The sequence below is a fragment of the Crinia signifera genome, chromosome 1 (assembly GCF_055691185.1).
Source record: "Crinia signifera chromosome 1, ASM5569118v1, whole genome shotgun sequence".
Taxonomy (NCBI): domain Eukaryota; kingdom Metazoa; phylum Chordata; class Amphibia; order Anura; family Myobatrachidae; genus Crinia; species Crinia signifera.
The window spans coordinates 223,936,429-223,961,503 of record NC_139217.1 but is presented as its reverse complement, the minus strand read 5'-3'; the positions used below and the strand labels follow the sequence as shown (position 1 = coordinate 223,961,503).

At 45.1% G+C, this 25,075-nt stretch overlaps 1 protein-coding gene across 2 annotated transcripts in view; it reads right to left on the bottom strand.

Annotated features, from left to right (window-relative positions):
* The window catches only part of KDM4B (lysine demethylase 4B), a 284,368-nt gene that overhangs the window by 62,267 nt on the left and 197,026 nt on the right, over positions 1–25,075 (bottom strand). For both annotated transcript variants that reach the window (XM_083179332.1, XM_083179333.1), the window contains one exon: positions 10,858–11,022. In XM_083179332.1, coding sequence (XP_083035458.1) covers positions 10,858–11,022 — 165 coding nt within the window. The remainder of the gene's footprint in view (positions 1–10,857; positions 11,023–25,075) is intronic.

The following is a 25,075-nucleotide window of genomic DNA, read 5'->3' as shown; positions in this document are numbered from 1 at the left end:
CTGACCAGACATAACCAGGCGATGACCAGTCGAGGAGCAGTGGGCGATTCGTGCAGCAATCAATGACTCTCAGCAGTGGGATTAGTCAGCTCTGTGATTATTACCACTTGAGCGCAAACAGTTGTATGTGATTAAAGATGAGTTCACCTATCTCTCATATCAATGACTCTCAGCAGTGGGATTAATGAATGGTGATGCAAGATGGAATTGTCCTTGGGCCTTCCCACCCACCCTTATTTGCGGAAATAGGACATGCACACTTTAACAAACCAAACATTTCAGCGACAGGGCCTACAAAACTGTGGCTAAAATGATTGGTTTGTTTGGGCCCCCACACAAAAAAACGAATTCATATCTCCCTGTTTAAACTGGCTCTACAGAGACAAGATGTCATCATCACTCATCATCCTCCTCCTCTGATTCCTCGCCCCCTTCAGTGTAGACTTCCTCATCCTCACAGATTATCAATTAGTCCCCGACAGACTCCACAATCACAGGTCCCATTATAATCTCTGGAGGCAATTCCTGGTCTTCATTGAATAATTGATAATTCATTTTTATATACATCATCATCTCCACATTTTGCGGAAGCAACCTCCTTCGCCGCTCACTGACCAGGTTCCCCGCTGCATTATATGGAAAGAAAAGCTTCACAGAGGTGAAGAGAGGGCGCGTAATGAGGTGGGGTGTTTTTTTAGCAGCTCACACACTGGGAGTGGTCAGCCCTCTAAAGATTGGTGTGTACAGAAAGAAACAAAAAGTGGTGGAGCGCTTAATACTAAGTAAATGAAAATATATAAATAACTTTAAAAAGTTTGATCATTTGGGTATCACAGTAAAAAATGGTTTAATACAATAGCATAATCTACAAATCATATTACATATAAAGTGAATAAAATAAAAGTGAAAATATTAATAGCAGTAAAAATATTGCACTTCAAAAAAACTTCAATAGAAATAATTGGATTGACCGTATTCTTATAATGTGCCCCGCTTGTTCCTAGTATGCTCTCTGCAATTGGTGTAGTACCCGGATGTTAATTCACAATCCTGGTTTGGTGGGTGTCCATGAACCTGGCTGGATGCCTTGTACCTTGTGAGGTGGAATGGTGGCCGAATTAGGGCAATTGGTATAGGCTCCAAGTCGTTAGAAGGTGGTGGTATCCCAGATCTAAATGTCCAGTGATTATGGCGAGTATTGAGGGTTCCAATGCAAAAGGGTGGTGGAGAGCTGGTCCAAGTGGGGTGTATAATAGGTCCAAGTCCAAATGAAGAGTGTGGCCTGACGCTTTCGTCATCCTGAGACAACTTTTTCAAAGGTGTGACTAAAAGCAGCACTAAAAACTCTTTCACTGGAGTGGGGACAACTCAGGTAAAATAGAGCCAGTTTGTACAGGGGCTTCCAAACTGCCTTTTTTCCAGCCAGTACAGGTAAGGACGGTCTGACATGTCTACTTGGATGCTTTTACCAAAGTAATCCACCATTTTTTCAATGGTGACAGCATCCAATGCAGCGACAGTAGACATGTCAGCAATCGTTGCCAGGTTCTTTAGTCCAGACCAGATGTCCAAACTCCCTCCTGCCTGCCCTGCATCCCCACTAGCGGGTTGTGTGAGAAATCCAAGCTGTTTCCTCCCAGCCACAGGTGGGGGAGAAAATGAAGGAGGAGCTCTGGCCGTGTCACGGTCCCCTTCAGATGACAATCTAATGACCAGCAGGTCTTTACACCATTAAAGACTTGTGTCTGCCGGAAACAGAGACACAACATACGCTTTAAAGCGAGGATCGAGCACAGTGGCCAGAATGTATTCCTCTGACTTTAACAGACTGACCACCCTCGTATCCTGGCAAAGCATATGGAGGGCTTCATCCACAAGAGCGACATGCTTTGCTGAATCACAACGCTTTAGCTCCTCCCTCACTTTCTCCAGCTGCTTCTGCAACAGCCTGATCAGGGGAATCACCTGACTCAAGCTTGCAGTGTCGGAACGGACTTCACCTGTGGCTAGTTCAAACTACTGGAGAACCTTGCACAGCATGGAAATTAGCCTCCACTGCGCTTGAGTCAGGCTCCTCTGCCTATGTCGTAGGTAGCCGTGTAGGCTTGAATGGCCTTTTGCTGCTCCTCCATCATCTGCAGCATATAGAGGGTGGAGTTCCAGCATGTCACCACCTCTTGTTTAAGCTGATAGCAGGGCAATGCCGAAAGTGTCTGTAAATTTTGCGAGCCACCGCAAGCATCTCCTGCACACTCTTGTGACTTCTGATGAAATGCTGCACCACCAAATTTATTGTGTGGGCAAAACATTGCACATGCTGGAAATTGCCCATGTGCAATGCCCGCACAATGTTACTGGTGTTCTCCGACACCACAAATCCCCAGGAGAGTCTAAGGGGGGTAAGCCACTGGGAGATGATTTCCCTCAGTTTCTCTAAGAGGTTGTCAGCGTTGTGCCTCTTCCTGAAACCAGTGATACACAGCGTAGCCTGCCTTGGAAGGAGTTGGCATGCAAGAGATGCTTCTGTGGAAGGCGATGCATCTACCCAGTAAGCTGTCACAGTCCTATAGTCCTTAGTTTGCCCTGATTCACTTGTCCACATGTCCGTAGTTAAGTTCACAGTGGGTACAGCCGCATTTTTCATGGTACTGAGGACAATTTTTCTGACATCCCTGTACATCCCGTGTATTGCCTGCCTAGTGACAGCACCACTGAAGTGCAAGTATATATGGAAGTAGATGCACCAATAGAGAGGTATTATATATATGGCAGTAAATTAATTCTGCCCCACCAGAAAGATATATATATATACACAGTAGTAAATTAATTATGCACCACCAGAAAGATAATATATATACGGTAGTAAATTAATTAGGTACCACCAAAAAGCTATTATATATACGGTAGTAAATTAATAATGCACCACCAGAAAGATATACGGTAGTAAATTAATTAGGCCCCATCAGAAAGATGTACGGTTGTAAATTAATTATGCTCCACCAGAAAGATATACGGTAGTAAATTAAATTCATTAGGCACCACCAGAAAGATATACCATAGTAAATTATTAATGCACCACCAGAAAGATAAAAGGTAGTAAATTAATTAGGCACCACCAGAAAGGTATACAGTAGCAAATTAATAAGGCCCCACCAGAAAGATGTACGGTAGTAAATTAAATTAATTAGGCACCACCAGAAAGATATACAGTAGTAAATTAATTAGGCACCACCGGAAAGATATACGGTAGTAAATTAATTAGGCACCACCAGAAAGATGAAGGAAAAAAGACACGCACTAGGCGGGTTGAGCAGCGCTTGTATCAATGAGCATTACTCAATGGTTTAGAAAAGTGGAACAAATTTTACTGTTTTAAAATACATACAAGGTACAATAATACATGAAATATAAAGGTAAAAACAATGTTGTATAATGGTATAATAAGTAAGGTGGGGAATAAAAGTAAATTGGAAGGAATAAAATAAATGTAACCCCGCCTCAATGGACACGTCTGAATGCAATTTGTGATCACTTTTTTTGGGGGCAGGTAAGTGCACGTTACCAACAGAAGATTTTGGATCCTTGTGGAATAGAAGAAGCTGGGGGATCCTCACGATGTATGCGGCTGTGTGGATTGCCGCTGGAGGAGAAGTGGCTCGCTAGATGTATTTCAGTCCTCTAATTGAAGGTGAGAGAATAGATGTTGGTTGTCTCAATCACCAGAGGGATATCTGAAGCGATGCACCCAATAAAAGTTCCAGCAGTATAATGGGAAGTGGCTTCCGTGCCCAATATCGGTCCTCACTGGTATGAATGGTATTTACCAGGGGTTATGAAGCACGGTGTCCGCCATGGAATAGTGTCCAGGTGGAAAAAAGCGTGGAATGGTGTCCACAGTAGGAGGAAACAGCGATGTCCAGAGGCAGGGGGGGATCATCTAACGCGTTTCACTGCGTCCTGCAGCTTTATCAAAGGTGTGGGGAACTGTGTACCTGGTTCAGGTATATATATCTTTCCTAATGAGGAAATCAATACACCTGTGAGATACAATTACCAATTTTATTTCATAAACCATACAAAAAACTAGCACAGGAGTAGGGAGGCAGACATATATCATACACATCATGCACAATAAAAAATTCACATTGGAAATACATGAAAATTTTTTATTTTTGATTCCAGCTCCGGTCACGTGATTAAAATAAGTCACGTGATCGGGATAGACTGGATAGTGTATGGGCGAATATATATCCATTAGGCATCACCACAATCTCATCACAGTATTTAGATAGTGGATGTTACCAAGTAGGGGGTAAGAGAGTACCAAAGTCAAACATAATACTATATATGATGATGTGATGAATACGTGAATGGAACGCAAATTCGTTCCATGTGAGGTCAGGCCAGATAACTTCCGCTTCCATCCCAGAAGTGAAGCGGGATTCAGCGGCTATAATATGTGGAACGAGAGCAGAGACATGAAGCTGCCCAGTCATGTCTGCCTCCCTACTCCTGTGCTAGTTTTTTGTATGGTTTATGAAATAAAATTGGTAATTGTATCTCACAGGTGTATTGATTTCCTCATTAGGAAAGGTATATATACCTGAACAAGGTACACAGTTCCCCACACCTTTGATAAAGCTGCAGGACATCGCTGTGACGTTTCCTCCTACTGTGGACACCATTCCACGCTTTTTTCCATCTGGACACTATTCCATGGCGGACACCGTACTTCATAACCCCTGGTAAATACCATCCATACCAGTGAGGACCGATATTGGGCACGGAAGCCACTTCCCATTATACTGCTGGAACTTTTATTGGGTGCATTGCTTCAGATATCCCTCTGGTGATTGAGACAACCAACATCTATTCTCTCACCTTCAATTAGAGGACTGAAATACATCTAGCAAGCCACTTCTCCTCCAGCGGCAATCCACACAGCCGCATACATCGTGTGGATCCCCCAGCTTCTTCTATTCCACAAGGATCCAAAATCTTCTGTTGGTAATGTGCACTTACCTACCCCCCAAAAAAGTGATCACAAATTGCATTCAGCCGTGTCCATTGAGGCGGGGTTACATTTATTTTATTCCTTCCAATTTACTTTTATTCCCCACCTTACTTATTATACAATATTGTTTTTACCTTTATATTTCATGTATTATTGTACCTTGTATGTATTTTAAAACAGTAAAATTTGTTACACTTTTCTAAACCAATGAGTAATGCTCATTGATACAAGCGCTGCTCGACTCGCCTAGTGCGTGTCTTTTTTCCTTTTTCTTGAGTGGGGAGTGACTGCCCCCACATTTTAGCAGCTGCTTTTACTGTAGATTCAGCTCATTGCCAAGCGCCTGATTATTCCTAGTGAATATATTTCGACCACCAAAAAGATGTACGGTAGTAAATTAATTAGGCACCACCAGAAAGATATATGGTAGTAAATTAATTAGGCACCACCAGGAAGATATACGGTAGTATATTAACTATGCACCACCAGAAAGATATACGGTAGTAAATTAATTAGGCCCCACCAGAAAGATGTACGGTAGTAAATTAATTTGGCCCCACCAGAAAGATGTACGGTAGTAAATAAATTATGCACCACCAGAAAGATATACGGTAGAAAATTAATTATGCCCCACCAGAAAGATGTACGGTAGTAAATTAATTATGCACCACCAGATAAATATTATATATACGGCAGTAAATTAATTAGGCACCACCAAAGAGATGTTATCTATACGGCAGTATAATTAATATGCACCAGCAGCGATATTATTTTATTTTGTAGATGCACCAGTACACTGTTAAATTATTAAATGTATTTATGTCAGACTCAGTAGTACAGTAGATGCACCAGCAGAGAATATGTTTACTAGTTATGTAAGGCTGTAAAAAAATACAACAGCAGGGGGGGTATTATTAATTATACAGCAGATGCACAAGCAGACTGGTATACAAGTGGTTAATAAGTTTTACAACAGCGCACACTGCAATCATATGCACATGTATGTTTGAAGTGGCCAGCTAGAGGTACTACTGCTGACTGGGCTGGCAGCCAGCCACTGGCAGTGCAGAACACACACCACCAGAGAGCAGCATAAAAAAAACACAGCTCCCTAACCTAACCACACCTAACAAAGCTGTGCACACAGACTATCCTACTCTCTCTAACCAGCTCAAATCACGAGTGAAAAATGGTGCCGGACGCTCGCTCTTTATATAGCGGTCCGGATCTCGCGAGAATCCAGCCCCGGGCAATAACGTTTTGCCCTCGCGCCCGGATCCGAGTCAGGCGGGAAGCTTCGAGCGCCGCTCGGACTCCAGGCTCGGATTGATGACATTTATGCGGGCTCGGATCTGGGAAATCCGAGCCCGCACATCTCTAGTCATAACAGGTTATGCTGCTTAAGCCTTTGAGTGCCAACATCTCTGTGAGAGATGGTCCAAATATCCAATAAAAATGCTGCATTGCTCGCATTTTTTATATAAATAAAATAAAAATGTTGTGTAAAAAATATATTTCCTATATAAAAGGTAAACATTACAGGTCATTGTGATGAATTAAAAATCTGTCAGTAAGTAACTGTCATATTATGTGCATGCATCTCATTGTTCTATCCACTATTAATACATATATATATATATATATATATATATTTTTTTTTTTGTATACTCCTAGAAAAAAAACTTAAAAAAAAAATGGATGTGTCATATGCAGAAAAATAGACCACTAGTAATACAAAACAGTAAGTTGAATGCAATTAAATTAAAATAAAAAAAGGGTGAAAATGTATTAAAATGAGTTGATTTGAGTTAGCTACATTAAGTTAACTGCGCTGAGAAAGAGTGAAAAGCTCATTTGAAAACAGTGAACCGCCAACTGTATCTGCAGGAAGAATTAAACAAGAAATATCATATGGACACTTGATATTCACGTATCAGTAGAGGAGCTGCCAAGCATCTTTGGCTGCTGTTGTAGCCGCTCGCCCTCTTTAGCGGTAGTCAAGCCATCCTGGACTGCCTCTTGGTTCTGTTTTCTAGCCTTGTGAACTGTCTGCCACCGTTCTCTGTGGGGCATAGGTTGAGTGGAAAGTTCAGATGGATCAAGCTAGATGGGTAGGACCGCGGCAGGGTTTCCCAGGGTGGAGCAGAAGTCGTCGACATCCGCAAGGTTTTGTAGAGTCAGTGAGGTCCCTTTATGATTCACTTGTATACTCGGCTGAAAACCCCAGCGGAACTTGTAGTGTTTTTTAAGTTCCTCTGTGAGTGGGCGAAGGCGGCGTCTCTGCTGTAGGGTGGACCAGGAGAGGTCTTGGAAGATTTGAATTTTGTGGCCATTGAAGTCAATATCTGAGGTACGTCTGGCCACTTTAAGGATCTCTTCCTTCTCCTGAAAGTAATGGAGTCTACATATGACGTTGCATAGTTTTTCTGTCGGTGCACCCAAGGCCACAGGGCACGGTGCACTCTGTCGAATACTATCTGATATTCAGGGTCAGAGGCCGTATGTTCGTTAAATATTTTAGTTAGAGCATTATCTATATTTTGGGGCGCAACATCTTCAGGTATTCCCCTAATTCTCAAGTTGTTTCTTCAGCCCGTTATCGATTTCATCAAGTCGACGGCCCATCGCTATTAGAGACCTTGATTGACGCGAAACTAGGTCACGAAGGTCAGAGAGCTTTGAATCCACCTCTTTGCTTTGTTCTTCAAGCAGAACCACTCTATTTGCAACTTGCGTAATGTCTAGGTATAAAAAAAAAAAAAAATGGCGCTCTGCCCTGTTTGCCCCAAAATTACTTATATCAATCTGCTTGGTAGTCAGATTTTGGTTTTATACCAAGATACACACAGAGGGAAAAGGGTTATAAGACACTTTGTCTAGAGTTTATCCCCCATGTGCACAGGGTTCAGGCAGCGTGAAAAGGAATAGCCAATTCCTAGTGTGAGAACAAGAGAAAAAGAGGGGGGTACACGCGCTAGAAACAATGTATATAGAATAAGATAGAAAATTTATTATATGTATATATTGCACTGGCCAGTGGCAATCAATTATTTAAAATAACATATGGATATGATAAAAAATAATAATGATAAATACAAAACACATCAAAGGCTGCAACAGTTAAAAAAAATAAAAAGTGTGTGTAGCCAGTCATTTCATTAATATACGTCCTCCATAGGGCAATTATATCCGGACAAACTTATTTTGATGACTCCAGAGCAGTTCTTATTAACTGATGTCTAGCCAAACAAAAATAAGAAAAATAAAAAATATATAAAAAAAAAAGGAGCAAAAAGATAAAAATAGTGTTTTGTATTTATCATTATTATTTTTTATCATATCCATATGTTATTTTAAATAATTGATTGCCACTGGCCAGTGCAATATATACATATAATAAATTTTCGGTACTTATGTAGTATCTGGGCTGCCGATTTTGTGATTGTATGCCTTACCTTAAGGCATACAATCAGATGCGATGCGATGCGATTTTGCATAGGATTCAATGTAAAGAAGGTCCTGTTCATTTCCCCCTTTATCCAAGTGGGCATAGAGTTGATTTTATATAGCGTGGCAAGCACAGCGAGCCACCGAGCCCGAAGCGTGGCGAGCGAAGCGAGCCCCGCGAGGGGACGCATATTTCTTAAAAAGTATTCTGTGTCCGCTCGCCACGCTTTGGGCTCGGTGGCTCGCTACGCTCGCCACAGGTTTATTTCCAACTCCATGCCCACTTGGATAGTGGGGAAAGGAAAAGGACCCCTTTTTCCCATTGAATTCTATGTTAAAATGGACTCAGACCATTTTAACATTGAATCCTATGGAAAAATCTTGACCATCGCATCGCATACGATTTGGTCGCATGCGATGCGATGCGATCCGATCCGATTTCTAAATCAGACGCCCAGATACTACATAAGTACCAAATTTTCTATCTTATTCTATATACATTGTTTCTAGCGTGTGTACCCCCCTTTTTTTCTCTTGCGTAATGTCTGACTTAATCGCGGAGATGTGGGCCTGCATTGAGTCCTGGATCCTTTTTTCCATGGAAAGTAGGTCTTGTTGCATCTCTTTGCGGGTTGGAATCGCCTTCAATTTAGAAAGGATGGCTGACATCCTCCTCCCTCCCTCCTGTAGATTTAGTCTTTGAAGTGGGGGAATTTGTGGCCTTTGGGTCCTCCTTGTGTTGGGAGGATGGAGAGGGAGATGACGGAGCAGAGGTCGATTCTGAGATAGGGTTTCCAAAAGAGAGCGGAAAGCTTCAACTTGAGACAATTTAACAGAGGTCTTCACTAGGGATTTAGAACAACGGCGCTTTGTCATGTGGAAGTAGTTAAATGAGACCTTAAAGAAGCCTTCCTCGGGCTGGATCTCGGTGTGGTTCAGCGCATGGTCCACTCAGCATAGCCCGGCTAAGGCATTACATATGCCTACCACCGTCTCCTCCCCAGAGCGTGGGAGTTGGGGATCAGATCATCAGCTTTATGTTTCAGGAATATGGTAGGAAGCAGAGGTCAGTGTAGAAATCTTGCTGGTGACGTGAGTTGATCTCAGCTCAGGATTGCTGGGGAGTTGAGTATGTGACCCTCAGTCAGCAGCAGCAATAATGGTGGCAGCAGCAGGTCTTGCAACCATGCAGGGGATATACAGGTGCCCACCCCCATTCACCAACTAGATAGAGGCCACATAGGAATGGTATGCTGACTCTCCTCGCGATGGGGAGTAAATTTGGGTCCCGTGCTGCTTGTAGGGAGGCTTTGCCTGTGTTGCTGGCAGCATGTGTATAATCGGATTCAGTATGAAATCCCAGCGGTCGGGATCCCGGCGTTCAAAATCCAGACGCCGGAATCCCGACAGTCGAAATCCCGACAAGGGGGGGGATGTGGCCCGGTGCCTCGCTACGTTCGGCACGCTAATTTATTCTCCCTCCAGGGGTGTCTTGGACACCCACGGAGGGAGAAAGTGTCGGGATTTCGGCGGTCGGGATTCCGGCGTCGGGATTCTGAACGCCGGGATCCCGACCGCAGGGATTTTAACTGCATCCCGTATAATCCGTAAGATGACGGCCACCACTCGCGGGTGAATCCCGGCCGCAGGATTCTGGCCGCCTGAAGCAGGGGATGCAGCACTGGATGGCAGTTCCTGGGGGGGGGGGGGGGAGGATTTGCCCGGCAGTCTGCAGGAGGGAGTGCCCGGTCAATTTGCGGCAGCCGCGAGGTGCCGAGTGGGACTCCGGCTGGCGGCTGTATTAATCCAGGTCCCGGCTTCTGAGAGGCAGGTAGGCCGCAACCAGCAGGAGTGTACGTGACACTCCCTGGCTCTGCAGCGACTACCCACCTGTGTCCAGAGGGTGATCGGGTATGATGAGGGGTGAGGGAGTGGGCAGTGGAGGCACTTAGGGGTGAAGGAAATGTGGTTAATGGGATAAAGGAGCAGGAGCTCAGTGTCTTTGCCTCTGTTCTCCTCCAAAGCCAGGCCATGCCCCCTCATGGATGTATTTTAAGTGTCACAGCACCAGTTCACCTCCTACAGTAGTTATCAGGGATTTTTTTAAATGGTAAACTACCCACTTCATGTAATTCCAAAAAATGTATTACATGTAACTCTTTAGCTTCTTCCCATATTTAAATTTATGTATAATGATATAAAATTTTTGTATGGATCTCTGTACATGGCAGTTAATTATGGTAATATGATACATATTTTATATTCAATAAATACATACTATACATATTTATACAGTATATTCATTCCAGGCTACAAGTTAAAATATATACTATAATATATAAGTACTGTGACACAATACGGTTATATTTCTTTAATTTATATGAATATATCCTCACCATTATATTTTCAGGATACACATTGTCACTGTATGAGCCGTCATCAAAGTTGATTTCATAAAAAATGTGTGTAGCAGACCCAATGACCTGGCAGCGATAATAAAGGCCATTCCGATTTCGACCAATGACTGTCTGACCCACGCTGACTTCCTTGGAGACAGAACTCTGTAAGAACAGGATTGTTCATTAAAACAAATAAAAAATGGACTTAAAAAAAAAGACAGAACAGTAGGTTTTAAGAAATGGTTTAATGTTGCTCAAAAAAACAAAAATAATAATCATATCTTTATATAATTACATAAATCTGTAACTTGTTAGCAATCTGGGGGGACACTCTAGTCTAGACCATGATTTAGAGGGCTGGTATTTTATAGTACTAAATTTTTTTTAAAGCTACAGTAGCTCAGTACAACAATCCCCCTGCAGCCCAAATAACTCCTCCTGCATCCCACTAACCCCAGTTTTGTATGTAACCATACCATAAGTAGGAAACATAACTATGTAGTACAAAATAATTTTAACACAGGACAATAAATATGAATGAGGGAGTGTCCCCCAAATGAATGATAAGGATGGGATTTTATGCAAGTAATCCAATTTTCTCTTACATCCTAGTCTCGACAATCATACTTCCAAAACCAAGCTTAAGAGGAAGTGGTAACTTTTAAGAAAATAATATATTCATTGAGGACCAGGTGGCTGCTCTACAAGTGTGCAACGGTGTACCCAAGTGTACAAGTAGAATGGGCCCGGAGGGAAGCCTGGGAGAGGCTTGTGTGTTGACAAATAAGTAGGTCTGAAAGCAGAATTAATCCATATGGCAATAGAATACTTGCTAAATAATAAAAAATAAAAGAGCCTGCCCAAATGAAAACCATCAGTGGCAGCTTACAAGATAAAGCAGACAACTCTAAGAGACTATCTATCCGAAGAGATGCCAGAAGAAAAACTACCTTCCATGTGAGACTACCTTCCATAATTTCATAGACTCCAGAGGTTTGGATAGAGCTCTCTGAAATGCTGCCAATGCCAAACTCAGGTCCCATAGAGGGTTAGGTGGTATACATAGGCTGAATTGGAAGTAAACCCTGGGAAGATAAAACACATATACCCCTGGAACACTGACTAGATGTTTTTGTAAAAACATGGACAGAGCCAAACCCATCCTACAAAATGGATGGAGTCAGTCCATCCTACAAAAACCACAAAAGATGTGGTAAATTAAAAGCTGCGGCAGAGACACCATGCTTGCTCCAGGCAATGTAAGACCCAACACAATAATACATTATGGAGGTGATAACCTGCCTCTATAACCAACAAGCATTTAGAATCTGGGTCTCAAATACCATTCTGCCAAAGTCAGTTAAGACACATCTTGTTAAAACAGGATCGCTCACTCAACGGCTCTTGCTAGAGAAGAAGCCTGAAAGGAACCACAGCCAGAATGTTTACTGTTGACAAAGCCAGTCTGGAGCTGTAAGAATTATGGTCCGACCCTTACGCCATGCATGTTGAAGCATCCTGGATAATATGGATGGGGATGGAAAAAGGTACCCCAGCCAGAAGAACTAAAGTGCCATCCTTGAATCCCTTGATCGAGTTCCATATATGTGAAGCTTCTTGCTTAAATGAGAGGCCATCAGATCTATGTCTGGCAACCCCCACTGATCCTCAGTTAGCTGAAAAACTTCCCAATTAAGTCCGCTCCCCAGTTTTTTAGGGTGGATGGTTAAAATGGCAGGAATGCAATTCTCTGTCCAAAGTAATTTATCTGCTGTGCTGCGACATTGTTGGATTTTATACTGATCGATTTTAACTGTACACATTGTGCTTGCATCAGGGCATATCTTTCTGCTCCTAATTCCAAGATTTTTATGGAGAGGGTGAACTCAAAGTCGGTCTATGGACTACAAAGGGCTAGATGCACTAAGCTTCAAAATTAATAAAATGGAGAGTGATAAACAGCCAGCCAATCAGCTCCTACCTGTCATGTCACAGACTGTATTTGAAAAATGTCAGGCAGGAGCGGATTGGTTGGTTGTTTATCATTCTCCATTTTATCACTTTTGAAGCTTATTGCATTTGGCCCAAAAAGTTTAGCACTTAAACATGGATCCCATCTCTTGTTATCCCCATCCAATTTCCACAATGAAAACGGATACCCTTTGATTAGATTTGGGGTATTAATATGCCACTGAAGTGTCTGGCATGTCTGAGAAGCCATGTATGTTTGTTCTGCTCTCATTGTGCTGATAACGAAGTGTTAAGACTCCATCCTGATTTCTGCACGGTTAAGATGGAGAAGGACCAATCTGGCTTGCTCATCAGAAAAAGGGGATTTTTGTCCTTACCTGGAAAATCCTTATTTCTGAATCTGTTGGTGGACACTGGGACAGTGGGAAGGGGCGGAGCCATGGCGATGGGCACCAAGTAGCTAAACACTTTAGTGGTGCAGCTCAGGCCCCTCCTTCCCCACACTCCGCCTTAGGTCAGTTTAGACTACAACAGGACTTAGGAGAACAGGAAAAAGACAGACCAGAGAGAAAGAGAGAGCAACCTTGTATTATCGTGAGACAAGAGCTTTCCCTAAAACCAACCCTTCAGCCGATCAGGGGCGTCTGGGCGGGCGCCCAGTGTCCACCAACGGATTCAGAAATAAGGATTTTCCAGGTAAGGACAAAATCCCCTTATTTCCTTCATACCGGTTGGTGGACACTGGGACAGTGGGACGTCCCACAGCTGTCTTCTCACGGGAGGGAACGCTCCTGAGCTGCAGTAAGAATGCCACGGTCGATCTCAGTGAAAGTATCAAACCGATAGTGGCGGATAAAGGTGTGCATCGAAGACCATGTGGCTGCGCGGCACAGCTGCTCTGTGGAGACTCCGGAAGCCGCAGCTCATGAGGATAGTACAGAGCGAGTGGAATGGGCCGTGAGTCCAGCTGGCACCGGCCTATTTGCCAGGAGGTAAGCTCGCTGAACCGTAAGCCGCAGCCACCTGGCCAAGGATTGCTTGGATGCGGGCCATCCCCGCTTCTGATGATCGTAAAGAACAAACAAGGCTTCTGTTCTTCTAATATCCTTGGTCCTATCCACGTAGATGTGAAGGGCTCGGACCACATTTAGAGCTTGTCCTCCACTGGAATCCTGGAAGTAAGGAACCATGATCTCTTGGTTTATATGAAACCTGGATACCACCTTTGGTAGGTAACCCAACCTGGTACGGAGAACTGCCCGATCCTGGTGGAAAACCAAAAATGGTGGCTTGCAAGATAGAGCGGATAAATCGGAAACCCGCCTAGCTGACGCAATTGCTAGAAGGAAACACACCTTCCAAGAAAGCCAACGCAACTCAACTGTCTCTAGAGCAGTGGTAGCCAACCCTAGCCCTCGAGAGCTACCAACAGTTCACATTTTCCACACAACCTAGATGCTGCACAGCTGCACTCATTAATCACTCACACATTTTAAAAGATACACAGATGGAGCTATTTAGCTCACTTGTGATTCTGTGAGGAGACCTGCAAAACATGCACTGTTGGTAGCTCTCGAGGACTAGGGTTGGCTACCCCAGCTCTAGAGGCTCAAACGGAGAATCCTGTAGAGCTTTAAGAACAAAGGGTAGATCCCACGGAACTAGGGGATTGCGAAAAGGTGGAGTTACATGCATGACACGCTGGAGAAAAGTACGAACCTCAGATCGTGTCGCAATGCATCTGAAAAAGAACAGAGAGTGCTGAAACCTGAACCTTTAATGTAGAGTGTTGAAGGCCCAAATCCACTCCTGACTGTAGGAAGGCTAGAACTTTGGGTAAAGAGAAGATCCTTGGATTCTTTCTGTGTTCCTCACACCATTGGAAGAAGGATTTCCAGACCCTGTAGTAGATCCTTGCTGAAGATGGCTTTCTGGCAGATATCATGGTTCTGACTACCGAATCAGAGAACCCCCTATTTCTTAAGATCTCCCTTTCAACAGCCAACCCGTCAAACCTGAGATAAGCCAGGTTGGGATGTTGACAGGGTCCCTGAGACAGAAGATCTGGCCGAAGAGGTAGCCGCCACTGAGGTTCCACCGCCATGAGCAGGAGATCGGCATACCAGGACCTGCGTGGCCAGTTGGGAGCCACTAGGATTACCATCACTTGTTCCCGCTTGAGCCTCTGTAGGAATCGAGGAAGAAGAGCTACGGGTGGAAAGGCGTATATTAGGTCGAACGGCCAAGGTGACGACAGAGCGTCGACCAGAAACGCGCCTGGATCCCGAGTTCTGGACCCGTAGCAAGGCAACATGTGGTTCCATGGGAGGCCAGGAGGTCTATCTGGGGTCTGCCCCAACGTTGGATCAGAGAGTGGAACACCTCCGGGTGGAGTGACCATTCTCCGGAGTGGATCTCTTGGCGGCTTAAAAAGTCCGCCTCCCAGTTTTCGACGCCGGGGATGTACACTGCCGACAGTGCTGAGAGGTGACGTTCTGCCCATCAGAGTATTGGTTGTACTTCCTGAAAATCTGCTCTGAGTTCCCCCCTGGTGATTGATGTATGCCACCGCCGTGGCGTTGTCTGTCTGTACCTTAACTGCACGAGAACAAACCAGGGGGGCCACTTGGAGGAGGGCCAGATATATTGCCCTGAGCTCCAGAATATTGATTGGCAACTACGATTCCTGATGGGACCAAAACCCCTGATAGAATCGATCCTCCACCACCGCTCCCCAGCCCTTTAGGCTGCCATCCGTCGTCAAGAGGATCCAGTCGGAGACCAGGAATGGTCTTCCCATGGACAGACGTCGGGGTTTGAGCCACCAGAGAAGGGACAGTCTAACCTCTCGAGAGAGTACTCTTGACTCTTCAGAGCCTGTGGTGAATGATTCCAATGCTTGAGGATCTGGAGTTGTAATTGTCGAGAGTGGAATTGGGCAAACTCCACCATCTCGAAGCACGAGACCATCTTGCCCAATATTTTCATGCAGAGATGAAGCGAGACCCTCTTGTGCTTGAGAAACCGCCGTAAGAGGGCCTGTAAAGCCAGCTGCTTCTCATCTGGAAGATAGACCCCCTGGGTCTGGGAGTCCAGACGCGCTCCCAGATGGATCATTGACTAGGAGGGTTCCAGGCTGGACTTGTGCCAGTTCACCAGCCAACCATGAGCCTGGAGCAGGTCCAGCGTAAGACCTAGGTGTTGAAGCAGCAGGTCTCTGGACTGACCGAGGATAAGGAGGTCGTCCAGGTAAGGCAGAATCCGTACTCCCTGGAGACGAAGGAATGCTGCCATCACCCCCATTACCTTCGTAAAAACTCTTGGTGCTGTAGAGATCCCAAAGGGTAGGGCTCGAAATTGGACATGAAGATCCTTGGTCGCAAACCGAAGGTACCTGCGGTGGTCCGGATGTATCGGAATATTCAGGTATGCGTCCCTGATGTCTAGGGACACCATGAAATCCCCTGTAGAATGGACTGAAGGGACTCCATGCGAAACCTCTGAACTTTCAGAAATACATTGAGATCCTTGAGGTTCAGGATTGGTCGGAAGGATCCATCCCGCTTCCCCACTAGGAACAAATTGGAGTAATAGCCGTGGCCCCACTGCTGTGGAGGAACCAGTTCTATCACCTGAGTCTGGAGAAGGGTCTGAATTGAGGCGTTGAGAGCCTCTGCCTTTTGAGGGCAGGCTGGACGTCCCGTGATGAAGAATCGGATCGGTGGACGCCTGTTGAAGGAGAGATAGTATCCTTCCGACACTATGCTCAAAATCCAGTGATCTGATGTTGTCTCCCTCCACCTGTTGGCAAAGTGAAGGAGGCGAGCACCTACCGGCAGGGAGTCGGCCTGAAGACTCCACAAGTCATTGGGAGGTCTTTTCAGGGGCCTTAGGAGGTTGACGTTTGCCGGACCAGGATTATCTGTTCTTACCAAACGACTCCCTCCTGGGTGGACGGCTTCTTGTTGAAGGTTGTCCCCTCGGCTTTCCCTGTGGCCGAAAGGAGCGAAAGGACTGCTTTGTCTTGGAGGGTGCTGACGGAATAAAAGCCGTCTTGGAGGTGGCTACCGTCGTGACTATCTTATCAAGTTCTGCGCCGAATAGCATGTCCCCTACAAAAGGGAGGCCCTCTTAGGCCTTCTTGGACTCTGCGTCCGCATTCCAAGTGTGGAGCCACAGGGCTCTTCTGGCTGCAACCGAAGAAGATGAGATCCTGAAAGATAGTGTAGCCGTATCCAAGGCTGCTTCGCCCAAGTAGGTGGAGGCTTCCCTGATCTGGTCTACTAAAGAAAGCAGCTCTGATCTTCGGGTGCCTGATGTGATATTCTTCGTTAGAGTATCCGCCCATTTACCTACTGCTCTAGCCACCCAAGCTGAGGCCAGGGCTGGCCTAGTAAGCATACTCGCGTGAGAAAAGATAGACTTGAAAACATGTTCCATCTTTCTATCGGTGGGGTCCTTTAGAGCCGCCACTCCGTGGGGATAGGCAAGGTAGTGGACTTTACCAGTCGAGCTATGTGAGAATCCACCTGAGGTGGGCGTTCCCATTTAATGTGCCCTTCCGACAGGAAGGGATAAGAAGTAAACATACGCTTAGAGATCGTAAACTTATTAGGATAGGACTAGGCCTTTGCCAGGTCCGCTTCTAGCTGCGCAGAGGAAGGGAAAATGGCCAGATCCTTCTTTTTGCGCTCCTCCGTAGGGGGCTGGTCTGGCTCCTGTATGTTAAGGCACGAGCGGACTGCCTTCACCAATGCGTCTACCCTGGACTGGGTCATAACCTTGTCCTGGGATGTTGCTTCCTCGTCATGGTCATCAGGGTCATCTGTGTCAACCTGACCATCCGTTGAGGTATCCGTCCCTGTTCCAGTAGAGTCAGCTCTCTGGGTGCGGGTTCTAGGGTTCTTGCGCTTGCTAGTGGCCCCCAACAGGTTCTGAAGAGAAGAGGATAACTGAACAAGGCCCTGCACTGAGGAGGAAAGGCCTTGTACCCAAGCCGGCTCCGGCGCAGGCGTTAGCAACTGAGGCTGGGTCTGAGTGGGTGGAGTCGGCTGTGCCGGTGCAGGAGTCGCCTGCGAAAGCTGACTCAGCACTGGTGGGGGCTGACTCAGCACTGGTGGGGGCTGAGGGGATGTACGGGAAGTGGCTAGCTGTCCAGCAAGGTCCCTCATGGCGGCCGTAAGGGCCTGTGCCCAACCCGGTTCTGAGGGAGAGGATGCCTGAGACGGGGCCGAACCCTCGGAGTCCCCACCATTACAGCGTGAGCACACACGCCCATGGTCTGCAGATGTAGAGGAGAAATTTTCCGTACATCTCACACACGTAAAGGCACGCAGGGCAGGAGCGTCCCCTGACCGAGAGGGTCTTGTGGACTTGGAGGTCATGGCTATGCTCGATCACACGTCAATACAAGAGATAAGACTGAGGATAGAGAAGTTTTGCACAGAAAACTCTATATAAAGATATAGAGAGGGGTGTGAAATTCACAGCACTGGACACCTAGAAGGTGCAGTGTCAATAAGTACAACCTGACCCGTCGTGGAGACTGGGGAAGGAAGGGTGCCACAGTGTCCTGCTATCAGAGCTTCCTCTGCTACGACTGCTGCTGTTGCTGCTGCGCGGGAACACTGGCAGTCCCCGGCGCGAACTCACAAAGAGGCTCTCTGCTGGGATCTGGGCGGGGAGGAAGTGAGGGAACTACCCTTCCCTTCCTGGAACCATGCCAGGGCTTAACAATAATGGCGGCCCCAACCGCTACCTAAACCACCCTGGTGGTCTAGTGGCCCCGGTTTCCCATTGCGGATCAGAGTCAAGCTCCGGCTCTATCTGGCGTGTCCCCCAGCCGCAACACCGCAGTGTGCTGTGGGGAGGAGGAGGGGGATAGGGGAGTGCAGCTTACCTGCTCCTCGGCGCACATCCCTCTGTGCTGGGAGCTGAGTTGGCTGGTAAGCAGCAGTTTGCGGCGAGCCGGCTCCGGAGCAGGGAAGCAGTCTGGGTGGTCCACTCGGCTTACTCGCCGCTGATAGAGAAAAATAAATGTGTTTAAAACGCTGCAGGTATCTGCAGCAGCTACTAAAAAACGTGTCTGTGCTCTAAGGCACCAAGAAAAAACTGTCCTAAGGCGGAGTGTGGGGAAGGAGGGGCCTGGCTGCACCACTAAAGTGTTTAGCTACTTGGTGCCCGTCACCATGGCTCCGCCCCTTCCCACTGTCCACCAACCGGTATGAAGGAAATAAAAGAGCTGCAAATCTTGTTGGGCCTTAGGGGACATTATGGAAAAAAAAATAAAACCTTATTGCCATAGGACCATCCAAATCTATGATGAATCCATGTGTCCTCAAAGCCCCTTACACAATGGACAGTAACAGATTTTGACCAGACTTCCCAGAATCTGAGCAAACAACCCACTATTCCCTGAGTTTAGGATTGGATATCTCCGAATGTCACACAATCTGCTTCTCACTTTCCTTGGGACTGGAACATAGAAAACCCGAAGAGGCACAGCCATGAAGGCACACCTACAAAATAAACCTGACTCTGAAGGACTGAGATGTGCCCTGTTAAGGAAGCAAAAGGAATGAAACCTAGGAGTTTTAGCCTACAAGGAGATACACAAAAAGGGCTTTGATCCCGAGTAATCCAAGAAATAATCTTGATGAGCTCAGGACCAAACAGGAACTCCCCTTCAAATCGTACAGCTTTGAACATTTTTGGACTTTGGGTCAGCTTCCCATGATCTGAACCACATAGACTTTCTTGCAGATACTGCTAGGACAAGACACAAAACTAAAAAAGCAGTGTATACAGGAGCATATCCAACATAAATATGTCTCATGGTAAATATTTTATGAGTATAGCAGGTTACTGAATCTGGATCATGATTGGAATGCTGGCTCCACGCGGATTACACCCAACTATTGCAAGACCAATGTACTCTACGCACTGCAGCAACATTGGAAAATAACACATCTGTAAATAGGAACAAGGATTTCAGATGTTTCTTCTTAAGGCTTTAAGACAGACATGGTCTGCCCAGTCTAGGATCCTATCACCTTATTTAACCATGAAATAGTCAAAATGGGACAAAGAAGCACCTGCAACAGTCTTTAGCAAATGTCCTATCCAATCAGAGACAAAGCGCTTTCGAAATTTCTGATAAATATGCAAAAGCTGGAAATGTGGATAACTGCTTTTACTTCCGTTTGAACAAGGAAGAACTAGCTTCTGAAACCTCAACTTCTTAAATTAAGGGGGAAATTTACTAAAGGAAATTTGTAAAAAATAGGTGTATTTGTATCCAGAAATACACTTATTTTTGACATTTACTATCCCGAAAATATGGCAATTCGTATTCGTATTGATAGCACATCAAGACGAATACGAATTGCCGTATTTTCGGGATAGTAAATGTCAAAAATAAGTGTATTTCTAGATACAAATACACCTATATTTTTACAAATTTCCTTTAGTAAATTTCCCCCTAAGTGTCTAACTGATTCTAAATCACAGACACTAATAGATGCATCTTCCTCCCTTCCTAATACTGTTCATCTTACTAATCAGGATCTATAAATTCAATCTCCCCATGCGGAATCTATGGAATCCAAATCTCATCAAAAAGCCACAGAAACCTGTCTAGCTCACTTCCTAGCAACTATTGAACCAAAGTAGAACAACATCCTATCATAAAATGCTGACATTTTTGAAAGGTAACTACCCATGATAAACCACCTAAAATGGTTCAGCTGAAGACTCAGATAAACTCAAAGGGTACAAAGAAGAGAAGAATAATTCACCACTGACTTACAGTCTTGTCATTTCAATAGGACCTAGCCCATCTCTGGATCATCAACTTGCCTGTCAAGCTTACAGACCGCTGGTCCACAGACTGAATCACATATAGTGCAGAGGGCTCCCGAGTCTGTACTTCATTTGGGAAATTTAGTTCCACATTTCAAACATACATAAAATGATGCCACAAAAGAGAAAAGTTGTGTTTTGGAAGCCTTTACTGCGTTATACAACAACGATTACAAAAAACAACAGCATCAAGCTCTTCATAAGCGCAAATATAACCAGGCTGACTAACTATATCCTGACCAAAATCAAAAGTAAGATAAAATACAGCAATGGTAAGCAGCGCAATCAGTCTATGAACACAATAGCTTAATAATATCAACCGTACAGGAAGGGTTAATAAACTCATCAGTTTAATAACTCATTTTAAATCTATGAAAAAGATGGATGATCGATATCTCTTTTCAGTCAATCATCATTTATATCAATTCAGTAACAAAACGTGGAAAATTTTTACTAATCTCCTCCATGGTTCTCGTAGTTCTATGGTGACCCACCCACTGAATACCACCCAGGGCTCGCTTACCTTTTCAAATGTTTAAATATCTGAGGATATTAAATATGTTTAAACTAACCTTTACTCCGTTACACCTTATGTCTCTCACTATTATTTAATGAGATTAAACCCTCCTTTAGACTTTTTGGAGACCATGCCTTGTGCCAAAACCACAACTGAGATGGCTCAATCCCCCACAGTTCTGAGAACACTTGAACAGGTCCAACATGCCTGATGGTTATAGTGAAGACATATAGAAGATTTTTCTTCCACAAAAAGAAATCTCTTTAGGTATGGATTTTATTTCAGCTATTCTCAAAGTCATTCCAAAACCTGGTAGGGATTTTTCCCTGCCAGGCTCATATTACCCTATTTACTTATTAAACTTGGATTCTACATTTTGTTTTCCCAAATTAATTTATTGATATTTTGAAGAGATTAACAGGACATCTCTTCAAAACATTCAGACTCCTTAAATTACCAATTTACTATTCACAAATGAACAAGGTAAGGATGCACCCTCTCTATACTCCTGTTTGCTGTGGCCTTGCCACAACTTTACATAATCTGCAGGCATACAGATGCATGCAAATATACTGTGAAATTTGTGATCCACCTCTCATAATCAGCAATAACAAACAAAGAAAAAATTAGTTTTTAATACATAAGTTTCAGATGTATTTATTGTAATTATTTTTGAATAGACAACCGGTTGCTATATCTATCTATCTATCTATCTATCTATCTATCTATCTATCTATCTATCTATCTATCTAATCTATCTACAGGAGATTCATTAAATATCTATATAGATAAAGAACACTTTTTATTTTTTTATTCATAACTTAGTCAATGTAGATTCTTCCTTTCAATCAACCAACCAACCAACCTGTTTCCACTAATTTGCGCAGTGTAAATTTAGAATGTTTGATTACCTCATCGCTAAGTGTACTTCTACATCTTACTGTACCAAAACCATCCTACTCCCCCCACACGTCAAGATTACAGCAGGTCTAACTAAACTTTATTAGGAAAACTTCTCCCCTACATTTACCACACACAGTAATTGGGAAGATGTATTAAGCATGGTAAAGTGATAAGGCGATGATCAAGTAAATGGTGATAATGCACCAGCCAATCAGCTCCTAAATTTCATTTTTCAAACACAGCTGACTCATCTTCCTCTTTATGACCACTTTATGACTTTAACAGGCTTAATACATGGCCTAATAGTTTAGGGATACGGCTATTGGGTCACCACCAAGTAGGTCGACAAGCATTAGGTTGACACCACTAGGTCGACATGCAGATAGGTCGGCATGACTTTAGGTCGACATGCAGTAAGGTTGACATGAGTATGGTCGAAATCCTGTAAGGTTGACAAGACTTTAGGTAGACATGCAGTAAGTTTGACAAGACTTTAGGTCGACATGTGCTAGGTCGACAGGGTTATTAGGTCGACAGGGTCATTAGGTTGACACGGGTTAGGTTGAAAGGGTCATTAGGTCGACATGGGTCATTAGGTCAACATGTTTTTTTTTTTTTTACTGTTTTTCGAGCCGACAGGCGGTATATCATGCCCTACCATCCACTAGGGCAGGGCTGGGCAACACCGGCCCTCCAGATGTTGATGAACTACGCATCAGTTTCAGCATGGCCACATAGCAAAACTAATGCAAAGCATCCTGGGCTATGTAGTTCATTAACATCTGGAGGGCCGGTGTTGCCCAGCCCTGCACTAGGGCGTTGTGAGAGAATAAAATAGTATGTGCGGCACCGTGGTGGTACGTTTTTTAGTGTTTATGTTGACTGTGTCGAGATAAGGGTAAAAAATAATAATAATAATAAAAAAAAACATGTTGACTTTTTCACTGCTAACCCTATGACCCTGTCGACCAAATGACCCTGTCAACGTTACCCCTGTCAACCTTATGACCCTGTTGACCTAACACATGTCGACCTTCCTGCATGTCTACCTAGACACATGTCGAACTAAATGCATGTCGACCTAATGACTGTCTAACAACTTGCTGGTGAACAACTGGTCCACACCCATCTCTTATATAATAGCCCAGATATGTCACTCTGTGAGAATGTGTATAACACTGAGTGGAGTCATAGAGTGTGACTCCGCCCAGCGTTATACAGATCTGGGCTATTATTAGGAGAGCAAGAACTAAATAGCTACCCAGTGGTGCTGTACAGACTCAAGTTACACTCATTTAACACGGAAACCGCCATTTCGCCGCCTCCACTTACCGGTAAAATCCGACTGCAGACAGCGAGTTCACTGTACCGCCCCCTCCTCAGTTGCCCCTCCCTGTACCGCTCCGTCCTTGCACCACTACTGCATGAACTGCTGACTGACAGCGACAGAAACCAATCCGCCCCTGGACAGTGAGGTCACCATGGTGCCGTGGCTGGGTCCAGGAGCCAGAGACAGACACCCGCCGCCACCCTCCACCCCTCTCCCGGAATGGCTGCTGCTATGTGTAACATGCCCACCGTGCAGCAGCAGCACGTTGCGGCAGCCACCGTTGAGCGCACGGTGACAGCAGCTAACCACATCTGTATCCCTCCCAGCCCCGGAGCACGCCAGAGCAGCAGTACTGCCAGAATCAGGGAGGTAATGAGCACTTTCTACAAACTAAGGCCCGCCCCGGAGTAGTGGCTGATTAAAGTCCCCACCCGGGGAAGGTGCTGTTGGTGTCAATAGGTTTGGGGGGAGTTGGTGTGTGTATGGGGCTGCACTGGGGTTTTGTAGGGTTGTGGGGTTGTATATATGTATGCAGCTGGAGGAGGTGTGTCAAAGTATATATGATTGGGTGGATATAAGAGAGGCAGTGTATGTTGGCATATATGTATGAGAGTGGAGGTGGGTGCATGTATGTATGTATGAGACCATCAGTGTATCTATGTATAAGAGCAGCAGTGTATGCAGGCTCGGACTGGCCTGGGGGGGAACCGGGGGATTCCCCGGTGGGCCCCTATCATCTAAGACCCCGCCCACTTTTACAGTGGGGCGGGGCCTAACGCTTCACATGATATGCCGGCGGGTAGTCAATAACTAGCGGATGACTTACCCGGCGGCGGGGCATGCAGCTGGAGGCGGAGGGTGGGGGGCGTGCAGCTGGAGGCGGCGGGGCGGGCAGCTGGAGGGTGCGGGCAGTGAGACGTGCTGCTGCCATGTAAAATTCACGTCTCACGCTGGACCGCTAGCCAATGGGCGCTTGCGGTCCAGCAGCCAATCAACAGTGTGTTATATAGTATGTCATGGGCATTGCAGTGTGTTATATAGTATGTCATGGGCATTGCGGAGTGTTATATATAATGTCATGGGCATTGCGGAGTGTTATATTATAATGTCATGGGCATTGTGGAGTGTTATATAGTATGTCATGGGCATTGCGGTGTGTTATTTAGTATGTCATGGGCATTGCGGAGTGCTATATAGTATGTCATGGGCATTGCGGAGTGTTATATAGTATGTCATGGGCATCATGTGTGCGACATATTGTGCAATTGTCATTACAGTGTGCGGCGTAATATGTAATTGACATCACAGTGCGTGGCGTAATGTGTAATTGTCATCACAGTGTGCGGCGTAATGTGTAATTGGTATCAGGGATGAACAGTGTATAATGATTTAAGTAGCCTGTCATTGTTTGGTCTTTATCTGTGAGACGTACTAAGTCACTGTGTGGCCTTCAGCCCACCAACTTAAGTGCGGGAGGACAATGACAATTCCTGCGGTAACCCCAATGTCTGGTCATGCAGGTTGCAAAAGTGAGCTGTAAGGGAATTGTTATCCTGTTCGACCACACCCTTATATTAAGCCACACCCCTTTTGGAATTACGCCAAACCCCCTATTTTGGCGCGCCTGAGGCGCG